The sequence below is a fragment of the Coptis chinensis genome, chromosome 2, assembly GCF_015680905.1.
Source record: "Coptis chinensis isolate HL-2020 chromosome 2, ASM1568090v1, whole genome shotgun sequence".
Classification (NCBI taxonomy): domain Eukaryota; kingdom Viridiplantae; phylum Streptophyta; class Magnoliopsida; order Ranunculales; family Ranunculaceae; genus Coptis; species Coptis chinensis.
Genome location: NC_141457.1, coordinates 83,394,008 through 83,419,010, shown reverse-complemented (window position 1 = coordinate 83,419,010; position 25,003 = coordinate 83,394,008). Strand labels below are relative to the sequence as shown.

Below are 25,003 nucleotides of genomic sequence, written 5' to 3'. Positions count from 1 at the left end.
CTCCCATTTCTAGACGTGCCCTACTCGCCTGTACCTCCTCTGGGTATATTCATGTACTTAAAAAGATCAGTTTTCTCAACAAGTTCAAGCGTAAACATGGATTTGTTATGGTATCAAAACTTTGATTTTAAGTTGTCCTACGTTCTAGTCTCTCATAAGACAGATGGAAGAAAGTTAACGTAAAATCATTTGTGGAGGTAGTGGAAGTTATGATACAAATGCTCAAGAAATAGGTTAACCTGGGCTAAAGACTAACTTGGGCTAGAAGAAAGGTCCTCGTGTGCATATCGTCAGGTCTCTAGTGATAGTTTGCCTGGCGTCACAACTGGTCAGTTCTGATTGAATAAAAAATGTTTTTAGTTAAAATCTAAGTAAGCAAGATCGACATATACCCTATCTAATACCCTACCATTCTACTGACAGAGAAACATTTTACCTCGAATCACTCTGGCTTCTATTTTGCAGCTAAAACATTTTCACATCCCTTACATCACTCTATCCTGGACAAGTAAATTAATGTGATTCCAAAAGTGTTCTGGAGGGAAAAGAAGCGCGCACACATCTAGCCCATGAACCGTGTCCATCAGTTGGACCTTGGAATTCAAACATTTGAAGACATTTGAAGGGAATGACGTGCAAGATAACAGGATAAGACCACCACTAAAATTCTTTTATTTATTTTTTCCTCTTCTTTCTGCCATGAATGCATACATGTGTCACACATGCCTTGTCTGACACAGCTTTTGCCTAAAATCTAATGGCTAAACTTTTATGCTAACACTAGTACTTATGCACGCATAACTATTTACAAATCCAATTTGTTAAAAATATTCCAATATAAACAAAAGATTTTATATTAATTCTTAAATAGAATGCACATGTTATGATAATATTCTAATATGGGTTTATGAGATCAATTCCCAATCACTATTCATTAGACCCCATAGTTTTCTATATAGCAAGATAACATTATTCGTCACACTTGTCTTCATGAAATCTAACATATCTTAAGCCTCACCTGGGCTATTTTAGATTGTAAAAACATCTTGTAGTGAAGACTAAAGATGTGTTGGAAAGAAAAACACGCAATGTCAAAGACAGAATTATCTGCAAGGACGATGAACAGAGCTCTCTTATATTCTACCCACGTTCCTGTGAAGAATATAAACACAAACAAGTTAACTGTTTTCTGTCAAAACAGCAGATAAGTTATCTCGAGAATGTACGAACCGGTACATTAGCAACATGAATGTAGAGAGACACGCTCAAAGTTCGCTGATCAGTTCCTCTCGCATTAGCATTTTATAGGCTGTAAGCTTAGGCAAGGTGACCTCTGTTGAAAGATGGCTACAAAGTTTCAACAGAACACCATCCATCCAGTGTCACGAAAATCACACTTCTTGGTCATCTGAAATGTCAGAAATCCAGCTTACCTTCTCAAAAATAACAAACCAGTAAAACTGATAATTGAGAAGAAAATATATACTATGAAGACTATCTTCTAAGTTTATATAGCATATTCGGCACCAAATAAATTTGTAGCTTACCATTTTCATTGAGATCAATGGGGAATACGAAGTTCTTGGCTTGGTTCTCTACCGAATTGGAACGAGTGGGAGTGTGAGGTGGTCTAGGATGGGGAGGGGAACATGCTCTGCTCTGGCTTGACTGCTCATTGGGGTACTGATCCCTCACTTGGTGGTTCAAGTACATCTCTAAACTAGTAGATACCCCTATCTTTCGCTTGTTCTTAAGCCGGCCCCTAGTAGGTAATTAGGATAACAAAACAAAGTGATTCGTAGACAGTTTGGAGGGCATATTGCTCCTTATAGAAATCATTGTTTTCACCTAAAGGATACCTGTCTTTTCGCTTCTCCAGATATCTTTGCACCGACGCTTTTCTACTAATTGGACCCTCTATATTCAATCAAAACTATAAAAGTCAGAAATAATGTGTAAAATTATAATCCTCTACAGATAATATGCAGAAAATATGCTTACACTAATTAAGTAATTATTGGTTTTTAAGTGATAATTAAGGAATTTTGAAGCTACAACCAAAGATCTGCAGTTTGACATTTCGACTCAAACAGGCATCATGTTAAATATCAAGTTTTGAAGACGCTGTGACGTTACTCCATATTATATTTTAGTACTTTATATCATTTGAATGTGAGATACCCAGTCATTCATCTTTCCTGGAGAATACAGACGTAATGTTGGTTATTTATATGCAATGGTGCAATATAATGCATACCAGGTTCAACCTCACGACAAAGTGTTACGTCTTCCTTGTAATGCTGAGAATTTTCAGCTACCACTGCAACATCACAACCACAAATCATTAGAAATGCAGTAGAATACTCTTTATCTGACATGTTTCAAATTTGAAGACGCATATATTTTATCAAATTCTACTTCAGTTGAAGAGGTATCCATATAGTTGCTTTCACGTGCAAGCAAACTGCTCTCTTGCTAATTGGGTGAATACATAAAAAACGTCCAGGAAAACTAGTGTTGTTTGATTGAGCCGATGACAATTAAGGAAGCAGATATATAAAGATAATTAAGCTATGCTATGATTACTGTTGTTATTCATCTGTTAAATGATAGTCTTTACAAACTTGTACATCAACAAGTATTTGTAATATATAGGTTATTTGGGCATCACTAGTCTAATCGCTGATGCCAACATGTAAAACAAAAAAAAAAAAAAAAAAAATGCTAAGACTAAGTACATAAACTAGTACAGAGTACGATTAACTTTGATTCTGATATTTACGTTGATATATATATACCCCACAGTAACTGTAATAGGTTAAGTTATTAGTGTTAGTACATTCATTATCATCTGTTGAGATAGCGACACCACTCATTACCAATTGGTTTTGAGTTGGTGCTTTGTTTTTATAGTGTCTCAAACAACGAAGTTTAAAATTCATAAAAAGAAAGGTGAAGATTTACAATTTGACAACTCTACCATTGTGCAGTGACGCAGAGGCAGTAGAAGGAAAAGCAAGTCCTGATCTGATGCAAGCTGCCTGTAACTGGCATGCAAAGGATTGACTTGATGCAGTTCCAGCAGGTGGAGAATCCTGAGGCACATGAACATTGCTTGCTGCAAGTTGCATGACTGCAAGTGCCTGCATGTTGATAAATTGAATGCATTCACTGGTAGGCCAAGAGCTATAGGACTTACCCTGGTATACAGAAAAAGCCGAGCTTCATTACCTTCTCAGCAGGTATAACATCATAAACATTCACCTTCCCACAGTAGAAAATCGTCATCTGGCCAGCCAGCCTATTCGTTGAGTTTCTGAGAAATTATTTAAGAAATGCCTTTACTGAGACTTGACAGTGAAGGAAATGACATGCATCCAAGGTAAAACTGTATGTATTTCTAAACTAAGGACGATATCATTAATTAGAATTATTCATTTAGGACCAAAAATTGAAAACATTTTCTCAACTTTTTACTTTTTCAGAAACAAAAACACACAGCTTTATAAGCATGTTTACTTAAAGTAACACAAGGAAAATTGCAATTTGTTCAGTTTATGAATTATGATCCTTCCTTATTGTATTAGACATGCAAGTGTTTTGTTGGTACATTCTATATTTATTTACATGGGCCCAAACTAATTTGGGCCAACATTCTGGTCATTAATAGTAAGCCCACCATCAATCACATTATTACAAAATCATTCACCGACGAAACTATATACCTGGAAGAACAAGTGTTATTATCAGGAACCTGAACCGGCACGTCAGTTGAAGTATCGGGTTTCGGGAACTCTTTTTCCCGGCACGATACATTTTCATTTCTAGCCACCTACAAAATATAAAATAGAATAATATTAATAAAAAAATGTCTGTGAGCTGAAATAAAAGTGAGAAGTGGAATTTACCGGGTGAGAAAAGACAACTTTCTTCGGAATATCAGTAGTTGTGTGAAATTCCGGTTTAGGTTCAAGTAAAGTTTTAAGAGAAATAACTTGCTCAATTGCTTGTGATTTATTCCAAGAAGGCCGTCTCATACCTGTGCCGAAATGCCAAAAAGTGTCGGTAAGGAAAAAAAACATATATAGAGAAATTGTTTGCAAGAGGGCTGAACCTTTGTTAATGAGATATCTGCGACAATCTTCACGTGTGAGTTGAGAAATATCATCTTCAGTGAGTTGGAATAGTGGTTTGTCAAGTGGTGACTTGGTAACTGTTTCGTCAGGTTTCATATTGTTGTTGTTTCAAACTGACTGGAAATCTAGGGGATTTTAGAGAGAGGAGATGAAGATCTAGTGTAGATTTTTTTTCTTTGTTTCTCTATATACCGTCAATTTTTTTGAGGTGAGAGAGAGATTTTTTCGTTTTTGGGCATCTTTCCGCTTCACTGGGAGTGTTTTTATCTAACTGCGTTATACCCTGAGCCGACACGTTGCTTTCTTGTATTTATATTCTTTGTTTGAAAGGAAAACGATTTAAAAATTGATAAATGAGTGAATATTTAAAGTCCACGTCTTTCATCTCACTTAATGCATCATCCGTAGGAAATGACGTCTCTTTTCGTAATGACTGTTTTAATTGGTATAGTTGAATTAGCTGACAAGATGGCCGAAGTAATGGGAAAACCCTTAAGTAAAACACACAGGACTTTCCAGAATTTGTTCACCACCACTTTTGCTGGTGGAATTCAACCGAAACTATTTAGTGTTCTGGGTCCTAAAATATTAGACCCATTTAAAATGGGTCTTTAAGAACCGAACCGATAAAAAATCGAAACCGTTAGAACCGAATAATAAAAAACCGATGGGTACCCAAACCGAAATCGAAACCGATTATATAGAATTTAGTATTATATTACACTAAATAAAGACAAACCCAAACATTATTATTATATATAGTCCATATTTATTAGGTATAAAATTATACTAAATATATATAACATTTAGCATAATAGTGAATATGTGTTATTAAATGCATTTTTTTTATAATATTACATTAAATATATGTATTATAAATATTAACAATAATATTTACGTATACGTGCTTGATATATTACATGTATATATATTAGATAACGAATACGTGCAATGCTAACTAACAATTGTGGTACACGTGGTATTTATTCTATATATGACGCATTACGTATAGTATAATATACATATGTTCTATTTAAAATATACGCATACATATAATATATGAGAATGTATTTAAAGTTTTTAGATAACTTTCAAATACTATTATTAAATTTAGGACCATTACTTCTTATGAGAGGACAAAAATATTGATGACAATTGTTATAGTCGCTGTAAACCAACTTTTATATCGGTTATATAACTAAAAAATATAATTTTAGCAATAAAAATGTATAACCCGAGAAGGAACCGAAACCCGAATCGGAACTGACTTAATTAATGGGTATGGGTCCGAGTTTTCAAAATATAAGAAAAAACCCGAAAGAACCGAACCCGATAGGAACCAATAAAAATAGACCTAGAACCAAAACCGATAAGAACCAACCCACAACCAAACCATGAACACCCCTAGTTACAAATAAAAGATACTCTTTTTTTATTTTTCCATTTATTTTAAACTAAAAAAAAATATTCTAATAAACCAATATGGAAATAACGGTTTTTCCCACGATTTTCTCCTCAAATCATTGCGTACTCTCTCTCTCTCCCACTTCCCTCCAACTTTCGTTCTCTCTCCCACCCTTCTTTCATTCTTCATCTTCTCCACTCCTATACTTTTCTATATTTTTTCTCTGTTAGTAATTAAAGATGGAACATGAAAGGGAAACCGGAGAACAATCAAATAAACCATTATATGATGTGAGTCTTGTACTTGGAATGACATTCGAGAGTATAAAAGAGGCTAATGATTACTATAACAGTTATGCAAGAGCTGTTGGGTTTAGTGTAAGGATTAAAAGATCAAACAGTGGTCGTTCGGATTCTAAAAAAATAATAAAGTGTTGTTTTTGTTGTTCATGCGAAGAAAAAGATAAAAACGCCTGAAAAAAAAATAGGAAAGGCGATTTGGATGTTTGGCGGAATTCGAGATTAGGCTGAAGAATGAAAAATATGTTTTGACTAAGTTTTTTAGTGAACATAGTCACGATCTCGTGCCCCCAATGAATTCTAATTTATTGAGGTCTCACAAATCATACGACTCTCAAGAAGAAATGGTGAAGAAAATGCATTCAGCAGGATTAAAACCAAGTCAAATTCATGCTTATGCTTTTACAGAAGCTGGAGGGGCTAAATATCTAGATTACACTCGGAGTGATTTGAATAATCTATTACAGAAAGAGCGGAGAAAGTTTTGAAAAAAGGAGACACACAATGTCTTCTTAACTACTTCAGAGAGAAAAAGAAAGAAGACAAATTCTTTTTTTATTCTATTCGGTACAACGAAGAGAATGAAATAACAACACTATTCTTTTGTGATGCAAAGGCAAGACGAGACTACGGGTTGTTTGGTGATGCAATTGCTTTCGACACAACCTTTAAAACAAATAATTATCATATGATGTGTGCGCCATTTGTGGGTATCAACTAGGGGTGGGAATTTGGCCCTAACGACCCTAACCCGGCCCTCACCGACCCGACCCTAAGCCCTATAAAGCCCTCACAGAGTTTAGGGCCGGGCCGGGCCGGCCCTAATGCCTTCTAGGGCAGGGCTAGGGCTAAGATTCTAAAACATAGGCTCGACCCTAATTCAGCCCTCATTAGCCCGACTCTAACCAAGCCCTAACCGGCCCTGTTTCACACTTTCACTATAAATACACATACCATAATTGTCAAACTCTTTGTTAAATATTTTCAATTAAAATAACATTGTCCTTTGTAATTTATCACTTACACCCAAGGGTACTTCCAATAACTTGTCTTATATAACAAAAACTTGTCAACTTAACAGCCATGAAGAACAATGAGCACTAGTCTAATAAAAAAATAAGACTTTATTCCTTTGATCATCAAGTCAAAGTCCATAACTTATTATTCTCAATTTCTTTTTCTCACTTATTTCTTATAAATTATATTTTTATTCACATCCAAGCCAAGTCTAAAACTAAAGATTTCCTTCCACACCATTAAAGGAAAAAATCTGAGCCGGACATTTGTAACATAGAAAACCAAAAACAACCTTTGTCAGAAAAATGACATTTGTAATCTCAAACCTTTCTCCATCACTTGTTCAAAAGCCAATATTTTCATTTCCATATAGAAAGCTTGAATCACTTTTAAATTAGAAGAAAGGTAATATTATATTTGTTTGAATCTATTATAGAAATAATTTATGATATTACAAATAGTTTAACAACTTCCATGACCCTTAACCAAAACTATTATGTTTCTTCTTTATATCTATTACTTCTTCCTTTAAAATGATAATATAATTATTTGTCTATGTATTTCAATTTAAAATGTAATTTTAGTGAGGTTTGAGTACAAGGAAGAACAAATTCCGAACTCTCGATGTACTTGAGTTCATTAGATTGTGGATGTGCATTTAAAATTTTGGACTTATACTGATTATTACTAGATTGGTTGGACTTTGAGTTTGTAGATTATTGTACATTTTTGTAATATAAATGAGTTTTAAAATTGATGTAGTAAAAAAAAAGAAAATATATAGGCCCGGCCCTAAAGCCCGGCCCTAAAGCCTTTAAAGAGGGCTTAGGGTAGGGTAAGGGCTTGAGGTTTAGACTTGTGACCCGGCCCGACCCCCTGACCCTATGCTGACTTTAGGGTCGGGCCGACCCGGCCCTAATATTTGAAGGGCTTTAAATGTTTAGGGCCGGGCTAGCCCGACCCGGCCCATTGCCCACCCCTAGTATCAACATTCATGGGCAGACAATTATTTTTGGGTGCGGATTATTAAGTGACAAAACCACAAAATCATTTATCTGGTTGTTTGAGACATTCTTGGAAGCAATGGGTGGGAAGCATCCAAAAACTATATTTACTGATCAGGCTATGACCATTTCTAATGCGATTGAGGTGGTATTCTCTGAAACTAGTCATCAGCTTTGTCTTTGGCACTTACGTATGAATGCTTTACAGAATTTAGGAAAACTTGGTGAGTTTAAGAAAATTGTTAAGCAGTTCACAAAATGCATTTATGAACCAGAGACAATTAGTGAATTTGAAGATAGTTGGGCGTCCATGCTTAAAGAATATGGGTTGGAAGAAAATCTTTGGTTGCTGAATTTGTACAAATCATGCCAAAAGTGGGCACAAGTATATGCACACATTTTTTTTTGTGTCGGTATGACAACAACTCAAAGAAGCGAAAGCATCAATGCATTTCTTAAACAATATTTAGGAAATACTCTCATTTTTCGGTTGTTTGTTGATCAATATTCAAAAGTTGTGGACCATCTTCGTGAGAACGAATGAGTAACAGAAACTAAGTCTACACAGATCGCACCAAACTTATTGTCTACTTGGTCTATTGAGAGAGAGGCATCGAAAAAATATACAAGAAAGATGTTTAGTATTTTCTAGCAAGAGTATACTAAACTTTTTAACCTTCGTTTAGTGCAGGAATCAGACGATGGAAATACTAAAATTTACAATGTCAAGGAGAGGGGAAATGACAGAAAGGATCATTGTCGTACAGTGACATATGTGCAATCAGAACAAACCGTGCAATGTTCGTGTAGAGAATTCGAATTCCAAGGTATCCTTTGCTCTCACGCATTAAAGTTGTTTCATGAATTGGATTTCACAAGTCTGCATTCTTGTTATTATTTGAAAAGATGGTCAAAAGATTGCATAAATGAAATTATCTACGATGCATACGGGGAGGCTATTCAAGGTGGCTTGGATCCATCAACAACAACTCGTTACAGTGAGTTGTCACATATTTCACAGAATGTTATTGCTATTGGTGCAAAGCCAGATTCTTTGTGTGTGTATGGGAAGTCAAAGATGCTAGAACTCGACAAGGAATTGGAAGCCTTAGATATTTTAGAGATGAAACATCCTCAGGGAGCTTCACAAAAAAACACATTAGATATTGATGATCCACCACAAGACTCATATGATGATGTGCAGCTGAGAGCACCAAAATTGAAGCAGAACCGAGGCTCGTCAAAAAGAAAGAGGGGTGTTATCGAGAGGAACACACGAAAGAAAAGCGTTCAATCCAAGCAAAAAAGTTTGTATTAGTATGAATTTATTTTTTTTAAAATATTTTTTTCCTATACATTGTTCACCAGAAAAAGGAAAAAGAATAGGTAGTAGTGTTCAGTCACGTTAACATTGTGAGTTTTGCAGGTACTGAAGAAGAAAATGCAACCATGACACAAGAACACGAGCAAAGTAACCCAAACAATTTTGATGTTCAAAATGCTACTCAGGTATGGTATGAAAGATTATATAACTATTTTTTTTCTTGCTAGTGTTTATTTGTGTTAGGTAAACACTTGGATGGCTACATATTGTTGACATTCATAATTGTACAGGAGTCTTTGACACACCAACCACCAATGAAACCAAACCACGACGGTGGTATTTCAAATGTTCATCAATTTTCACAGGTTAAAACTTGTGTGTGTAGCTTGAATTTTTTTAATTTTTCAGCACGATACATATTAGGTATGTGGTAATCCAAATGTTTGTATACATGATTCAAGTGGTTTTTCTCACCAACCACTATGGAACTCAAATCAGATGTCACTTATGCAGCAAGGAATTTATCCACCAGCTTATATGACGGGGTACCCAATGATGTATGGCATCGATGGTGCTTCACAAGTGAATCGTCAACAAGAAAGTGATAGACCATTATTTTTAACCACTGACCGGGATACGAATCAATCCTACATTCCAAGCAAAGGTCTTGTACCAATGTTTTACATGCCAACATATCCAGGAGGTCCGGTCCGTAGATTAGATTTTCAAGACTCTTCAAGGGCTTAGTAATCGGACGTCACAGGGAATACGCATATATGTGAAGTAGAGAATAATTTTATGCAGACATTAATTTTTTTTTCCTTCGAAGGGGTTATGTTTACTTTTGTTTACTCTGGTTTTAAGCAAGTGAATACTTTCATATGTTTTAATGTATTACTTTGGTTTTTAAGTCAATGCCTAATTTCATATACATATGCTTTCTGAGCTCTTATTCTCTTGAATGGCAGCTCTTAATTCCTTGTAGTAACTGAGCACCCAACTTCTTATACGCACTAATGTTACTTGGTCACCAATAGGAAACATGCATAGTACAATGAAAGATCAAAGCGCCAAAACGCGATCGATGATTTTCGATAAAAACGAGAAGTCGTCAGCGGTTACTAGAATCAATCGGCTCCCAAAGATAGAGTTCTGAAAACTAATAAGCTTATCTACCAGCTTAGGATGAAAGGCCAATGGAAGTGATATAAAATGAGAATAATCGAGATTTGGGCTTTAACTGCCTGGAATTAATGAGAAGATTGTGAGCTGCACTGTTGGAAATAGACGGTAAAGTTGAAAAAAAATGTCTTTAGCAAACGAAATACATGAACTGAAATATTATGATGGTATCACACATTAGGATAAAGCCAACCAATGTCAGCATATCTAAACAATCAAAAATAACTTCAGAGGTAATAGTTGATGCTTGGAATCCACAGCAGGACTAGAGAGAAGTAAGGAAGAAATATTTATTTTATTTTTTGATTGGTAAAGTATAGTTAATTTGATATCTAAGAAATCTCTATTTTTTCAACAACTGTACAGTAGCCAAACAAGAAGCCTCGAGTAGTGGAAGCAAACAATACATAGGCTCAGTCCTAGATCCTTCTTCCACCCAAGAAATTTACAGCACAACTTGGAGGAAAAGACACAAGAAACCAATACATGGAACCAATACTAATTTGGCATCGATTTTCGAGTCTAAGGATCTTAGTGGATTCGAACCACCATCTCTTGGGATATGTATGTGCCGCATTTTGATCCCAATCGCTTTACCTTTTAAGCTAAAGATCCATTTAGAAAAGGGTGAGCAGGGTCGTCAATGTGTATTATGCACCATGAGTGCATCCAATGAATTTGCGAATAGATTGTAATGGCTAAGATAACTTAGGTTCCCTCTAAAATAAGGACAAAAATAACGGGAGTTAACGACCAAATTTCAGGATGGCTTTTGGGACAATTGGCCAGGTCTTAAGAGACAAGAATGAACTAAGCGGTCTCATATTTAGCATGCTTAGTAGAATCAAGAAAAGATGAAGGTAGGAATCTTACTTCAGCATGAAAAACAACCAGAGCAAATCCATTGAAACACCTGATGACAGATTGCTGGATGTCTAGCCCAAGATCATAGAGAGCTTTCATGGTGGATATCAAGAGATCTGGCCTCTGAGAGTAAAACATGTGGATGTTGACAGCCCTCCCTTCTCTCATCTTAACTTCCACCTGAAAAGTGCAAAGAAAGTAAATATTTACGACTAAGATTTCTCTCGTATAATCGATTAATAACGAGTGATCAGTGAGGTTTCAGCAAGTGATGCAAACAGAAAATTTTATTGGCAAGAAAAACGGATGAAAATTAACCGAAACAAAGAAAGAGGGGAACCTAACAAATTGCACTTATTGCTGTAATATTGATGATTTTAGAGCAATGAAATTCTCATATATGAGTAAGAAAATAAATAACTACATAAAACAGAAAGTTTACTTCACATGGTGTACTATGAGGAATAATATTAACAGATCCTAGTTATGAGTTTCAGACTCAACTAAATTATCTTAATCATCTAAAGACAGAAGTAAAATGTAATAAGATGGATCAATGAAGCTAACTAAAGCAGGCATTCACCCATTTGTCATTTCCACTTGCATAAGTGCTTGGCAAACTTATTTAAATTAAGAACCAGGACTTCCACTAAAAGAAGGCAACTGAGTGATTCCACTGCCTGATCAAAATTTTACCCTTGCAGGATGATTATTCGGGCTCGGGACTGAGCTCGAGCAAAGTTCCTCCTTGACACAATGACACGGCAGGGTAAAGTAGGTGGAGTCGGTGTCAAGGGGTTGAAGCTTGTACTAGGAGGAAGTGAACATCCAAGAGGTGTAGACTCTAGCTCATTGTGAAGGTCATTAATCCTTTGCAGAAGCTCTTTCAAGTACTTAATCACATCCCAGGCATAGAAGCTCCATCCATCTGTCCGAAATGCAAGATCATTAAAAATCAATGTCATAATGATATCGTCGAAGTACAAACAAAAAGAAACACAAAATTGGTCTTGCAAAGCAACCAAGATAGTGGCTTCTGCTCAGCTACAATTTAAACTCCATGTTGTGTAAAACAATGTCAATTGTATACAAAATCATGCTAGCCTTTATCAAACTCAAGACAAATTTTTACTGAGTCAAGCAAGAATTTTCAATTACTCCTTCAGTTCTTATCTACTCTTTAGTATCCTAGGTATATTTGACCATCCTGTATAGCCTTGATTATGTAGTCTTTGATAAATTGCTCAAGCTAAAAAACCCTAACAAAATATAGAAAGCGCCTAATAAATCCTATTTACTCATGTGGAGCTAACTCATAAACCATTTGGTAGAAGATCAATTTATCAGTTTTAAAGAATGAAAACTGTTATAAACACCAAAACAAGTTTGAAATGGAATACATAAAACCTATGAACCACTACAATCCACTAGCATCCTCAACTCCAAAGGATTAACATAGTAAATAAACTAATTAATGGGAAACAATAATTAAAATATAATTTGAAAGACAAATACTTAAACAGCAACACTAAGATTAATAAAAAAACATTAAATTCATGATGACAAGAGTACAAACATAGAGAAACTCACCTTGCTGATCTTGGGAACAACAGACCACAGCATGTAAAGCCTATCATTAAGCTTCTTCCTGCCACGTCTTTCAGCCATCAGATTCATAGCAGGAGGCCCCTTTTTCTTCCCCTTCTGATCTCCACCACCAGTAATAATACCATTCGCATTCGAACTACTCCCATCACCATTCTTAGAATTCTACTCCACCTTATTATTATCATTCCCCATTCCTTCATTAGAATAAAAAATAAAACTCGACTCATCTCCATCCATACTTAAATCATCCTCATCCTCATCCTCAGAACTCTTATTCCTCTTTCCCCCTTCTTCTCCCATCTCTCTTCCAAGAAGACGCATTGAGCTCGCCTTAAACTCACAGATTATATTTCTCCTTAGTAGATTTCCCCACTGCGAGACCGAAATCTTTATTTTACTACAAAAAGAACAAGCTAGAAGTGCAATGTTGGGACAAAAAGTAGTTATTGAGAGAGAGAGAGAGAGAGGAATTATTGAGGAGAGAGGGGAGTTTTCAGTTTGGGAAAGAAGAGAAGAGAGTTTTGGAGAGAAGCAAGACAACCAGACAAATCGTGGGAAAAATTGTTATTTCCATATTGGTTTATTAGAATATTTTTTGTAGTTTAAAATAAATCAAAAAATAAAAAAAGAGTCTCTTTTTATTTGTAACTATTTGTTGGGGCAATTATGGCGCTGGTGAATTCCACCATCAAAAGTGCTGGTGAACAAATTCGGACTCGAGGACTTTCTGTTATTACTAGAAAGTAGACCCGTGCATACGCACCACCGACTCTTTTAAAAACTTATTCAACAATCATAACTATACATATATAAATTTTCTAACAAATCGTGATTCATATTTTCGTCGTTAACCCGTTTTAATTTCTTAACAAATTATTTTAATCAAGTTTTAAAAACCCATTTTAACTTCTCAACAAATTATTTTAATTAAATTTTAAAAACCTGTTTTTTAATTGAGGGAGGGATCCCATTTTAATTTAGAAGTATAATTCTCATTTTAATTAGAAGTGTTAGATTTTTCTTTTTCAATAGGGGAGGAATTTTCATTATAATAGGAGAATGATTCCCGTTTTAATTAAAAATGTTAGATTTTTTTTTTTCAATAGGAGAAGAATTCTCGTTTTAATAGGAGTTGATGATGTGGAATTTTAAGAGAGCTAGAAAAATACCCCTTGTGGGAGCTTTAATATTAATATACTAGTTTGTAGGCCCGTGTATACGCACCGACTCTTTTGAAAACATTTAGATTTTTTTAGAAAATTGGGACTACCGTTTTAGTCGCTAACCCGTTTTAATTTTCTAACAAATTATTTTTAATTAAGTTTTAAAAACCCGTTTTTTCAATTGGGAGAGACATTCTGTTTTAATAGGAGAAGGATTCCCGCTTTAATTAAAAGTACTAGAATTTGTTTTAATAAGAGAATAATTCCCGTTATAATAGGAGAGGAATTCTCATTGTAAAAAATGATTTCCGTTTTCAAATAAGAGATAAATTTATGTTTTAATATGAGATGATGTGAAATTTTAATAGAGCTCGAAAAATACTCCTTGTGGGAGCTTTAGTATTAAGATATAGATAGATAGGGGAATTTAAGGATGAGCCCCTCCAATATAGTGCGAGAAGCCCCATTTTGACAATTTGTTAGGTTTAAGCTCTTCAACATTCTTGACCGGGAGTTAACACAATTATCCATGGGTGATCTTGGACACACCCATAAAAACACTCCCATTCCCCAACTTTAAAATAAATAAATAAAATTATTTTAGACATATTTAAGTTTCTAAATTACTCTTTTTTTTATTAGGTGTACCCAAAACAAAACATGTTATTTACTTATTCTTCTTTCTTTCAAAAAAATGTTCTTGAATTCTTCTCCAATCATTTATCTCGCTCTCTAGCAATATTTTTCTCACCAATAAACATGAGCATGAATAAACTATACCAAAGTAATGAGGATGAAAAAAAAAAAAAAAAAATCAAAATTGAAAAAAAAAAAAATCAAATTTTGACGAATGAGAGAATTTAGAAAATTATTATACTTTGGATTACTACAATGGACAAGTACAAATACCCACGTTTTTTGTCCAACCTAAGTCTCAATCAACAACTAATTAATGATTTTGAATTTTGAAGTGCAAGATTACAAGGCCGTGTTGTTGTTATTATTATTATATTTTTTGTCTCTATTGGAAATACCTTAAATGAATTTGGGAGATATTATTGGATTGAGGCGGTTATAGGGGTATGACAAAAAATTTAGTTAGTTATGGGGTATGGGAGTGGTTTTATGGGTGTGTCCAAGATCACTATTGTCCATTATTATTATTATTATTATTATTAGGGTAATTTCCCAATTAGTAACCCATAATGTCAATCTGTTCCCAAGTAGTAACCACTCTTCAATTTTGACTTTTCAACCTCACTTTTGACACTTTTACCCTTCTCCTTATTTTCAAACAATGCCCACGTGGACCTGCAACACTCTCTCTCCCCTCTTTACCTACTGCGCATAACTCTGTCATATTGTACCTGATGAGTTTGACTTTACAGTGATGGACAACCGTTGGATCTTAATCAAGAAAACACGTTAATCAAAACATGTTGTAGTATCTGTGGTTGCTATAATGAAGAAGCAACTGACTAATAAACTATCAGCAATTCTCAGTGATTTTGGTTGTCAGTACCTTTACAACTTTTACCTCGTATTTTGAGCCAACCTAAAAAATAAGGACAAAAGCTCAAAGTTTCTGTTTTTTTCTTGGTTGTTTCTTCATCTTCCTCGTCATTGTCCCTCTGCTTTTTGTATTTTTTAAGGTTTGACATGGAAAACATGACACATTCACATGATAAAGGTATAGTTTGTTGTTTTTTAAGCTATTTAGGGCCTTGGGTCTACGGTTTTGTTCCACGTAGTTTAGTGTTTTGTTTGTTTGATGTTTCATCTTTTAAGGAAGAGGGTTTTGAAGACAGCTATGACGTCTCCATGCATAAATGCATGTTGATTATATAGTTGTGGTAGAATGTTGGTGGTTTCCATATTGATTCTATATTTAATGTTGGGTTTAATATTAAGGCATTTAAGATAGATTCTGTCATAAATGTCCTAAAAGTGTTAGTTTAACTAGTTTGTGCTTAAATGTTTGAATTTACTTTTCAGTTTTTATGGTTTATGGTTAGGTACTTCTTTGTAACCATCGCTTTTTGGTTGTTTTTTTTTATACTTACTGGTTAGGTACTTCTTTGGATGTTCTTATTCACTACAATGGGGAGATGAAAGCAGACAAGTATGGCCGGATGAAGTATGTTGGTGGCGAGGTGAAATTGAGAGTTTGTGATGGGGGTATTTCATTTGAAGGATTCATGAGTACCGTGGAAGGTGTGTTGTCGAGAAAGAGATCTACTTTTTCTATAAGATACTTGACGAAGAAGTCCCCGTGTCGAATTGATGAAGAAACAGATTATTTGAACATGATTATGAAACAAAGAAAGTCTCCAAGAAAAACAATGATGGTTTGGGTTATCAACGAAGTAGAAGTGGTAAGCAATGGACAACCTAATGTTAAGAAGAAAGAAGTTGTTATTGAGTTGTTTAAGAAAGACGCTACTCCAAGCATTGTTTCTCCTCTGAAACACTCTTTTCTGAAACAGAAGGAGCTAGCTCGTCAGAAGCGTCCTATTAACCAATTTAAACTTGTCGATGAAGCAATTGGTAAGTAATGCATTTCCATTTGGTTAGGTCATTATTAGTGAGGGTGGGTACATGCTTTATTTCCTGATAGTTATGAATCTTTGGTTTTCCAGAAAGTCCCCTTGACCAACCCTGGAGTGGGAGAGTGGGGACTCATCAATGGGAAGATGTGGAGATTCACGACGTCGAAGAACACATTCAACCTCACAGCTTGTCAACGTTCGAAAAGGTGATGGCAGGTAAGTCTTCGATATCAATGGGATATGTTGATAGATGATAGCTTACCTGTCGCTGATAGTGGTGTGGAACTTACTGAGTGTTCATTAAAATATAGATATTTGGCGAGAGGGTGTTTCCTCCGGTTACACTGAACCTTCAAGATCTGAAAAAGAAACGGTCACACCGCCTTCTCTTTTGTGGAAGGTACACTCTATAACCTTGCAAGGTAACATATAGTTCCAGTTGCTGATAGTGGGGAGCTAATTACTGGATATAATACAGGGACGGTCAATGATGGTGATGAGCAAGATGGTGTACGAGATCTTGATCAACCTGATTATGATGACTTTGATTCCCAAAATCCATATGGTGATACAGAGGACGTCCCTGAGGAATATAGAATTTCCATGAATCAAAATATTGACAATAATGAGGGTGATGATGATGAAGTTGAAATACTACATGAAGTTAATTTTGAAGAAGAAAAAGTAGTACAAGTAAAGGATGGAGCTGATGATGATGAAGTTAGAGTAGTAAATGGTGGTAATCAAGATGATGATGATGAAGTTCAATTATTGGATGATGATTGTGATGTATGGTCTACTCCTAACCGTAGTCAAGAGTTTTTTTGGGGAGGCACGCCTATGACTGTTAATGGTAAGGAAGGCCAAAGTGAACCTGATATGACTGTTAATGATGAGGAAGGCCAAAGTGAACCTGATATTGAAACAAATGGAATGGTTGATGCTACGCTATTCGGTGCAGAAGATTTCAATTCAGAAGACTTACATCAAGGATATGATCCTCTTCGCTCTCCCCATAGTCCATAAACACCAGCTAAAGTGGATGTAACTCCTCCTCATGTGAACCTGAAGTTTGTTCCTCCTAAAGTAGGACAACACTATCCTACTCGGGATGATCTTATAAAAGACATGAAGTCATACGCAATAGCAAACATGTTTGATTTCATACCGTCGCGAAACACTTCTCCCGGAGGATTTATATGAAGTGTAAGTCTCCTGGTTGCACATTTCATTTGTTTGCAAAACCGACCACTGGTTTTGATATATGGGTTATTATAACCTTTAGAGAAGCACATACATGTTCACAAGATAAAGCAATTGCAACTAATAAGCAAGCTGATGCAAAATGGGTTTCAGAAGTTGTGAAATCGAAACTTAGGGACAATATTGATATGGCTCCGAAACAGTTGCAGTTGGAGGTTAAGGGCACACACCAGACAAATGTGTCGTATAAAGTTGCTTGGAAAGCAAAAGAAATTGCAATGCAAAAGGTAACTGCTTTGGTTATATCAGCAACTAATGAACGCAATAGTAGCAACAACTAACTTATGTTTGTTTGGCTTTTTTGCTTGCAGATAAGGGGAAGCTTTAGTCAGTCGTACCAAATGTTGGCAAATTATTGTAAATAACTTAAAAGAGTGGATTCAGATTGTTTCACTGAGCTGCAAACGTCATCGGCCCCTGAGCACAAGTTTGAACGTTTGTTTGTGAGCTACGACGTCACTGTCCGAGCTTACAAAAGATGTCTTCGTCCATTGATTATGATTGATGGAACTTTCATGACAGGTAGGTACAAGTCAATCATACTAACTGCTATCGCGGCTGATGGCGATAGCCACGTGTTTCCAATTGCATTTGCCATAGTCCCAAAGGAAAATAATGACCACTGGAATTGGTTTTTGGAAAAGTTAAGAGACCTTGTTGTTGGGACGGAGCAAAACTTTGTTCTTCTCTCTGATAGGCATATAAGCATTCTTCAAGCCGTGCCTAAAATACTTCCTAATGCGGTCCATTGCTTTTGTGCACAACACATTTCAAATTGTATGACTAAGCAAGAGACAAAAGGGAAGGTGAAGAGAGTCAAATAAACTTATGAGCGAGCAGAATTTGTAAGACTTATGAGCCAAATTTATTGTCTTGACAAAGAAAGGTTATGCAAAGATTGTAAAGATTCTGAAAGAGTCGTGGTGTTGTGCTTTTGCTCCAATGAGAAGGTATGTCATTTGCTACACAAATCACATAGAGAGAGCTGGAACAAGATGATACTTCCGGAGAGAGCTATGCCGTGACATCTCTTTGTCAATGGTATCGGGTTGAACATAATGAAACATTTTTATGACTACCGGGTGATGGCGTCCAAAGCTGAAGACAAAACTGAGAAAAAATCACCGAGGAAGTGCTCATCTCGTCGAGATATTCGAGTAGACGTTTCACAGCAACAAAGGCAAGTGAGCACGTTTACTCTGTGCAATCACTAGACCGTACTGACACCGTAGACCTTTTGGATAGGACTTGCACATGCGGTTTTTTTCAACAGGTTGGTCTTCCTTGTAGCCATGCTATGAAGGCAATCGATCACTGTAAGCTATGTGCATATGACTTTTGCTTGCATTAGTACACAAAAGAAACAATGATGGATACATATAGAGAGAACTGGACACCATTAAGAGGAAAAAACAGTGGGTTTGGGTTTATGATGGCATCATCGTCCGTCCACCCGTTGATGAGGTGATGCCCGGAAGACCACAGAAAAAGAGAAAGCGCTCTAAAGGAGAGGGAGTCCCAGTGCAAAGAAGAAGGTGTACGCGTTGTGGTGGTCTTGGACACAATAAGGCAACTTGCGGTCGGTTGCGATGATGATCTTGAGTGGATTGATTTTTCAGCTGGGATTCCACTAGATTTTGCATATGAAGAGTACATATGATCTTTCTTTTAACCAATCACCAATAGTGGCAGCTTTGGTTTGTTTGTTTGAAATTGGCACTTGCAGTTGCATATATGTTAGTGGTAAATTGTTACCCCGTGGCTTTACTTGAGGGCTGATATTTTGGATAGTTTTGGTTGGCAATTTTGGTTTCAGAATTAATTTGGTTTGAACGGACATCTTCTTGTACTATTAATATCAAGAACTATAACAATGACATGGTCAGTCTCTAATGGATAGTTTCTTTACAAGTAGGCTAACATCATCAACACGCCTCTATTTTTCATTTTAATAGGACCATCAATGGTGATTTGCAACCGGTTTTCCTTTGTCACATTTGCTTCACTAGCGTGCTTTAGCCTTATGTGTCCCTTCACCTTCTAGATCTATCCATTTAAAACCCTTGCATGGATCGGCCCCTGCATGAGAGAAACCTTCTTCCCAGACTATGTGGCTTTGTACTTACACCATACCTCATATTTCGATTTGAGCATAGCGGACAAATGTCGCGTAGTTGCCCATGGACGATTGATCTTCCAAAGGCCCACCCGGTTCCCCACACTCAAAACATTTGCTATAGTTGGTTGATGATGAACCAACATTTGTATTATTCTTGGTAGAATCCTCACCCCCACCCATTTTGAATGAGAAAAAAGAGAAAGAGAAATGGGATGGACCAAGAAAGGCAACCCGTTTGTACTTATAAAGGAAACACACTATTTTCCCCCAAGTGGTGTTGGCGCCAAACTATTCCACCAAAACATTTCCCGCCTAAACTATACACAAATGTTTGATGAAACAAAATATTCCAATAACCATATTGCATTGCAGGACCTATCAGCAACTAATTCCATAAAAAATACTTCACTAAAAACTTAACTCATCACTCCATGAAAGCATGAGGCAATGAATGACAAATTCCATCATCACAAATTAAGTAGTGATGATATTAATCGGCACCACAAAATGATATTACCATACTAAAATTAGACAACTAAACACAAAATAGAAGAAGTTATTTGTTTCACTAAACACAAAATAGAAGAAGTAGCATCCACTAAGTTTCATAGTGATTCCCCTCCACGCGTCAGGCTTCTTTAGCATCCTCCAAACTCTTCTCCAATTGCTCTTGTCTACTTTTTGAAACAAGATCTGGATTCAACCCACAATTAATTATATCCATTCCAATCCTCTTCCTCATTCGATGGGGTTGCATATCTATTTTGTTTACTTCCCTCGGTTACACCCTCGAAGGCCCTAGATAGGCTAGGCAAAATAGGCCACAACTATTTATATCCGGTTGTTGAGTAACAAGCACAAACTCTCACGAGCCCAAGGGGCTCCCAAATCATGAGGTGACGATGGATCAGCACACCTCATGACATAAAGTAAGACAAGTCTCTATAGCAAGTTGCTCATCGAAACTTTCTTCGGACCAAGAGAATCATAGTTGTAGATTTTTCTCTTTCCAAAATTGTAGACTTCAAGAACCCAAAGGCTACCTTCAACTTTGAAGAAGGGAATGATAAGACCCATTGCCCCTGGATGGGTGTGCTTGATCTCTAATTCTTCCTTCATAAGGGTCTAAGTACTCTTTAACAACTTCATGTGGATGATACGCACCACTATTTACTCTGTCATCATCGAGTTGCACCAATCAAGGTTTGGTCTTCCATCTTCTTCTTAAAGTTTGTATACTCTCTGTTCATGAATTTCTACATCAACAAAATCATAAAGTACTTCATCAATAAGGTGAACTATACAAAACAAATTCCATCAACCAATGAGATACAACTTACAGAAAAGTATACATCCTCAATGATAGTATATGTTTCTTCTTCTGGAATGTTATTTTCCTTACAATGTTGGATGTACCACCTGATCAACAGCTTCACATATATGGTGATCACCTGAGTAATAGAATTTTAAACATTATTATGCAGAAGTTGCTAATGGTTAATATGTTAGTTGCTGATGGTTAATATGTTAGTTGCTGCTGGTTAACATGTAAGATAATATGTTAGTTGTGTACTGACCTCTCCATCTACCCACTCTCTTCCATGCAATGAATGGAAACTTTGCACTGAAATAGACTGGTTGTATCCAAACACTCTAGCATCTAAACAGTTTTGTGGACTGTACAACCTTGTGAACATCTTCCAATAGTATCAGTAGATTTATGAGGAGGTCACCTTTGGTGGTGGTTTTCTTGATAAATATTTTGGCCAGAGCAGACTTGATCAGTTCATCACATTCCTGTCTAATGTTTTCTTCCCATGACTGACCTTGCATCCCTTCCCTTCTCTTCTTTCTTCTTTGGTGTGTTTCTTCAGTTTTCTTTTCCATTTCACTTGCCATTTGACTCTGTATGCGCACCACATTAGGGACCACCATTTCCCCCTCCACAGCATCATCATCATCTACATCATTATCACGTTCTCCCAACATCACATTATCATTTTTAGATTTCATAACAACAATAGATTTGAGCTGACTATCTACCTCAAAGGTTTGAGCGGTTGTGGGTGACAATACAGGCAAGTCAGTTATGTCGATCTTTGCAAGAAAGTAAAGCGTAAAATGTGACCTTCTCCATTTATGAGTTCGGGGACTTCTTCCCATCAATATCAACATCATCATTGGAGGGAACATCAACATTAGGTGTAGGCAAGGGACCATCACCAGGAGCAATGTCCAAGGGACTAATAAATGGCACATGCTCAACAACATCCATATTATAGACTTCCACTAGGGAACTTTGGCCAACCACATTCTCATCAATGCTCTTTCACACCTTCTTCCCCGCGACTTCATTGCTCAAAGACTCCCGAACCACATTCTCTTGACATTTGTAGGTATTTACAACCCTCTTCTTCAACCTCCTCAACTAAAACTCTGGAGCACCCTCATCATTATCATAAGGGCCTTCATGTTCATGTTCAGGTTCTTGGAAAAACCATGTACATGGTCTTCCCCATCACCGGTCATCATGAGGAGTCTTGGGTAACTCTTCACTAATATCTCTCAAAACATCACCTTTCTTTGCAACAAGATCGGTTCACTACCCTCTCCCTCTCCATCTTCTTCTTCCTCACCTAAACCAATCAAATTTCTTCTTCTTTTTGGTTTGTTAGCTTCCTTGCTCTTAGCCTCCATGTCTTTTCTTTTCTCAATCGACTTGACTTCTTTTCAAAATTGTTTGCCTTTTGCTAGCCTTTTACCTCTACTTTACTTAACCTTGGTGGGGACTCTCACTTGTTGCATACTATGTTTCTCTTCACCCTCCTCCTTACCATTTTAAACCCCGCATTCACTCCTCTTTTTCTATTTTCTTCAACCTCATGTGAAAGATCAAATGTAACTTTCTTAGAGGACGATGACTTCCTCTTAGAAGGTGGGGATGATGACTTCCTCTTAGAAGGTGGGGATGACGACTTCCTCTTAGGAGGTGGGGGTGATGACTTCCTCTTAAAAGGTGGGGTAGACACAACTTCTTCCACAACATCTTTAACCTTATTCTTAACAAACCGTGTAGTAGGTTTTTTGACAACAGCATCAGCATTGGTGTAGACACAGCTTCTTCCCCTTGTTTTCTTTGTTCTTGGTCCCTTCACAACCCCCTGGGATGATGATGGTTCACCCAATCCACTTTTCTTCCCACCCTGTAAAACCCCTTGCAGTATTGTCTCCATACCTGTCCTAATTTCAGACTTGATGTCATTCCGAGCCACCCTAACCTGTATTCAAAAGTTAGTTGAAGTAAGCATTGCCGGTGTATCATAGAGTCCTATCTACCTTATGAGCACTAACATAAAGTTCATGATATATCCAGTTTACGAACCTATCTTATCAGTTAACATAAAACTACCATAGAGTTTCTGATATATCAAGTTTAAGAACCTATCCTGTGAGTCAACACAAATGTAATATATACTTCCTAATATTTTCAGTTTAAGAACCTTTCTTATAAATGCAACAGATGTCAAATAATTAAAAATGCAATGCTGATGTATCCAGTTGCAGAATATAATTAACAATGCAGAGTTTCTAATCAACAATGCAATGCAGAGTTTATAATCAACAATGCAGAGTTTCAATCATATGCTTACAAGGCCTTTCAGTAGGTGTGCCTGTCTCTGAAGCATCTCCTCTGAAACTGAAGCAGCGCTTTGTGTGGCCTATTGGTTGAAAGCCACATTCATTACATCTTCATTCATTTCTTCTTCTTCAATATCCAAAGTGTCAAAGGCAACAACCTTACCCTTAAGAGGCTCGAGCTTCTTCTTCCAGGTCTGGAGATGTAAGTTCTTGGGAGGCAACTGAACCCAATCTAGTATTCTTGGGAATTTACCATTCAATGCCCTACGAGCCCCAAGAGGGGGATGTGAAGGTATGCCCAAATATCAAAACAAATAACACAACCATAAACTGCAAAGGAGTCCTTCTCAGCTAACACATTTTTGTAAATTTCATCCAAACAGTATTCCAACATCTCAAAGCAAGGTGTGCCCCATGGAAACTGATCAAAAGCAGTTAGGTCCTCTGCAAGATCAACATACCTTCCATCTACAGTCCTAGAAGATCCAGGAAGCACAACTTGGAGCAGCACATACAACCTATTGAGCCTAAATATATCACTTTTATCTTCACTACCACTGGATTTTGCCACCACTAAAGCATCTAATATTTCTGTCTCACTAACAGTGCTTCCTTTAAAAAACCTAGCACGAAATTCTGATGTGTTGTTCTTCACGTCAGTGGTGTAGAATGAGTTAGCAACAGAGTTTACACTAAGACCCATAATCAATGCAACATCACTCTTCTTGAATACCAAATCTTTGTTACCAATCCGATAGCAAAGTCTACCAACTTTATGGCTAACTATGGCAAAAACTAGTGTAGTTGTTGCGTGCATATTTTTTTGGATTTGCAAAAAGCTTCGAAAACAGGAATTCTCAAAGTCCTCCCTTTCTTCCTTACTAAATCCACCAAATAATTTCTGCATTTTATCTAATGACATTCTACATGTCAGGTTAAGCTTCCTCATTTCTCCACCAATAATTCGAACCGTAAAGATAAAATGAGGGTTATAATATGGAGATTGAAGTGAAACTAAAAATTAGGGTTTCCAAATTTAATTGAGGTTCACTAGGACAGTTTTTCCCCCTAATTCCCAATTGATTTCTTTAAGTTTCGGTTAATGTGACACGTACGTTCCAAGGTCATTTCCCTCCACGTGTCAGACTTCATTGGGTACCCAACTTCATTTCCCGCCAAAATACTGATGTCCATGTTGATTCCTCTATCAAATGAATAAACATATTCCTACCCTAGAACTATCAAAGAACTTTACTATACATTGTCTAAATAATTAATTCTAATAAGGTTAAAAAAATTCAATGAAATTCAAGATAAAGATTAACATTCTACATGAAGCTTTTTAACATGCCGAAGCATGCTTGCCACTAGATATCATGAAATAAACATGGGTATTTGAAAAAAGAAAAAAAGGGTTTGATTGCCTTTAAA

At 36.4% G+C, this 25,003-nt stretch overlaps 2 protein-coding genes and 1 pseudogene across 7 annotated transcripts; 1 reads left to right on the top strand and 2 right to left on the bottom strand.

The window, feature by feature from the left end:
- Window positions 1–838: 838 nt before the first annotated feature.
- Window positions 839–4,421, bottom strand: LOC147518357 (protein TIFY 4B-like). Of its 6 annotated transcripts, XR_015211770.1 has the most exons (10): window positions 4,115–4,421; window positions 3,909–4,039; window positions 3,726–3,832; window positions 3,232–3,316; window positions 2,981–3,143; window positions 2,258–2,320; window positions 1,860–1,917; window positions 1,548–1,762; window positions 1,231–1,408; window positions 839–1,152 (listed from the first exon to the last, which is right to left on the bottom strand). XR_015211770.1 is itself a non-coding variant. In XM_086590207.1 (9 exons), the coding sequence occupies exons 1-9, from the start codon at window positions 4,230–4,232 to the stop codon at window positions 1,392–1,394; spliced, it is 957 nt and encodes a 318-aa protein (XP_086446333.1). In that variant the 5' UTR covers window positions 4,233–4,421; the 3' UTR covers window positions 839–1,391. The 6 variants fall into 6 exon arrangements, 3 of the variants coding, with proteins under 3 accessions (XP_086446333.1, XP_086446335.1, XP_086446336.1); XR_015211771.1 differs by lacking the exon at window positions 1,548–1,762; XR_015211772.1 differs by lacking the exon at window positions 1,548–1,762 and having other exon boundaries at window positions 3,265–3,316; window positions 4,115–4,420.
- Window positions 4,422–11,177: 6,756 nt separating this feature from the next.
- LOC147518356 (transcription factor SCREAM2 pseudogene) lies at window positions 11,178–13,139 on the bottom strand (annotated as a pseudogene).
- A 4,611-nt stretch (window positions 13,140–17,750) lies between these two features.
- Window positions 17,751–18,638, top strand: LOC147518355 (uncharacterized). Its single transcript, XM_086593895.1, has 3 exons — window positions 17,751–18,041; window positions 18,126–18,171; window positions 18,337–18,638. The coding sequence occupies exons 1-3, from the start codon at window positions 17,751–17,753 to the stop codon at window positions 18,636–18,638; spliced, it is 639 nt and encodes a 212-aa protein (XP_086450021.1).
- The last annotated feature ends 6,365 nt before the right edge of the window (window positions 18,639–25,003 follow it).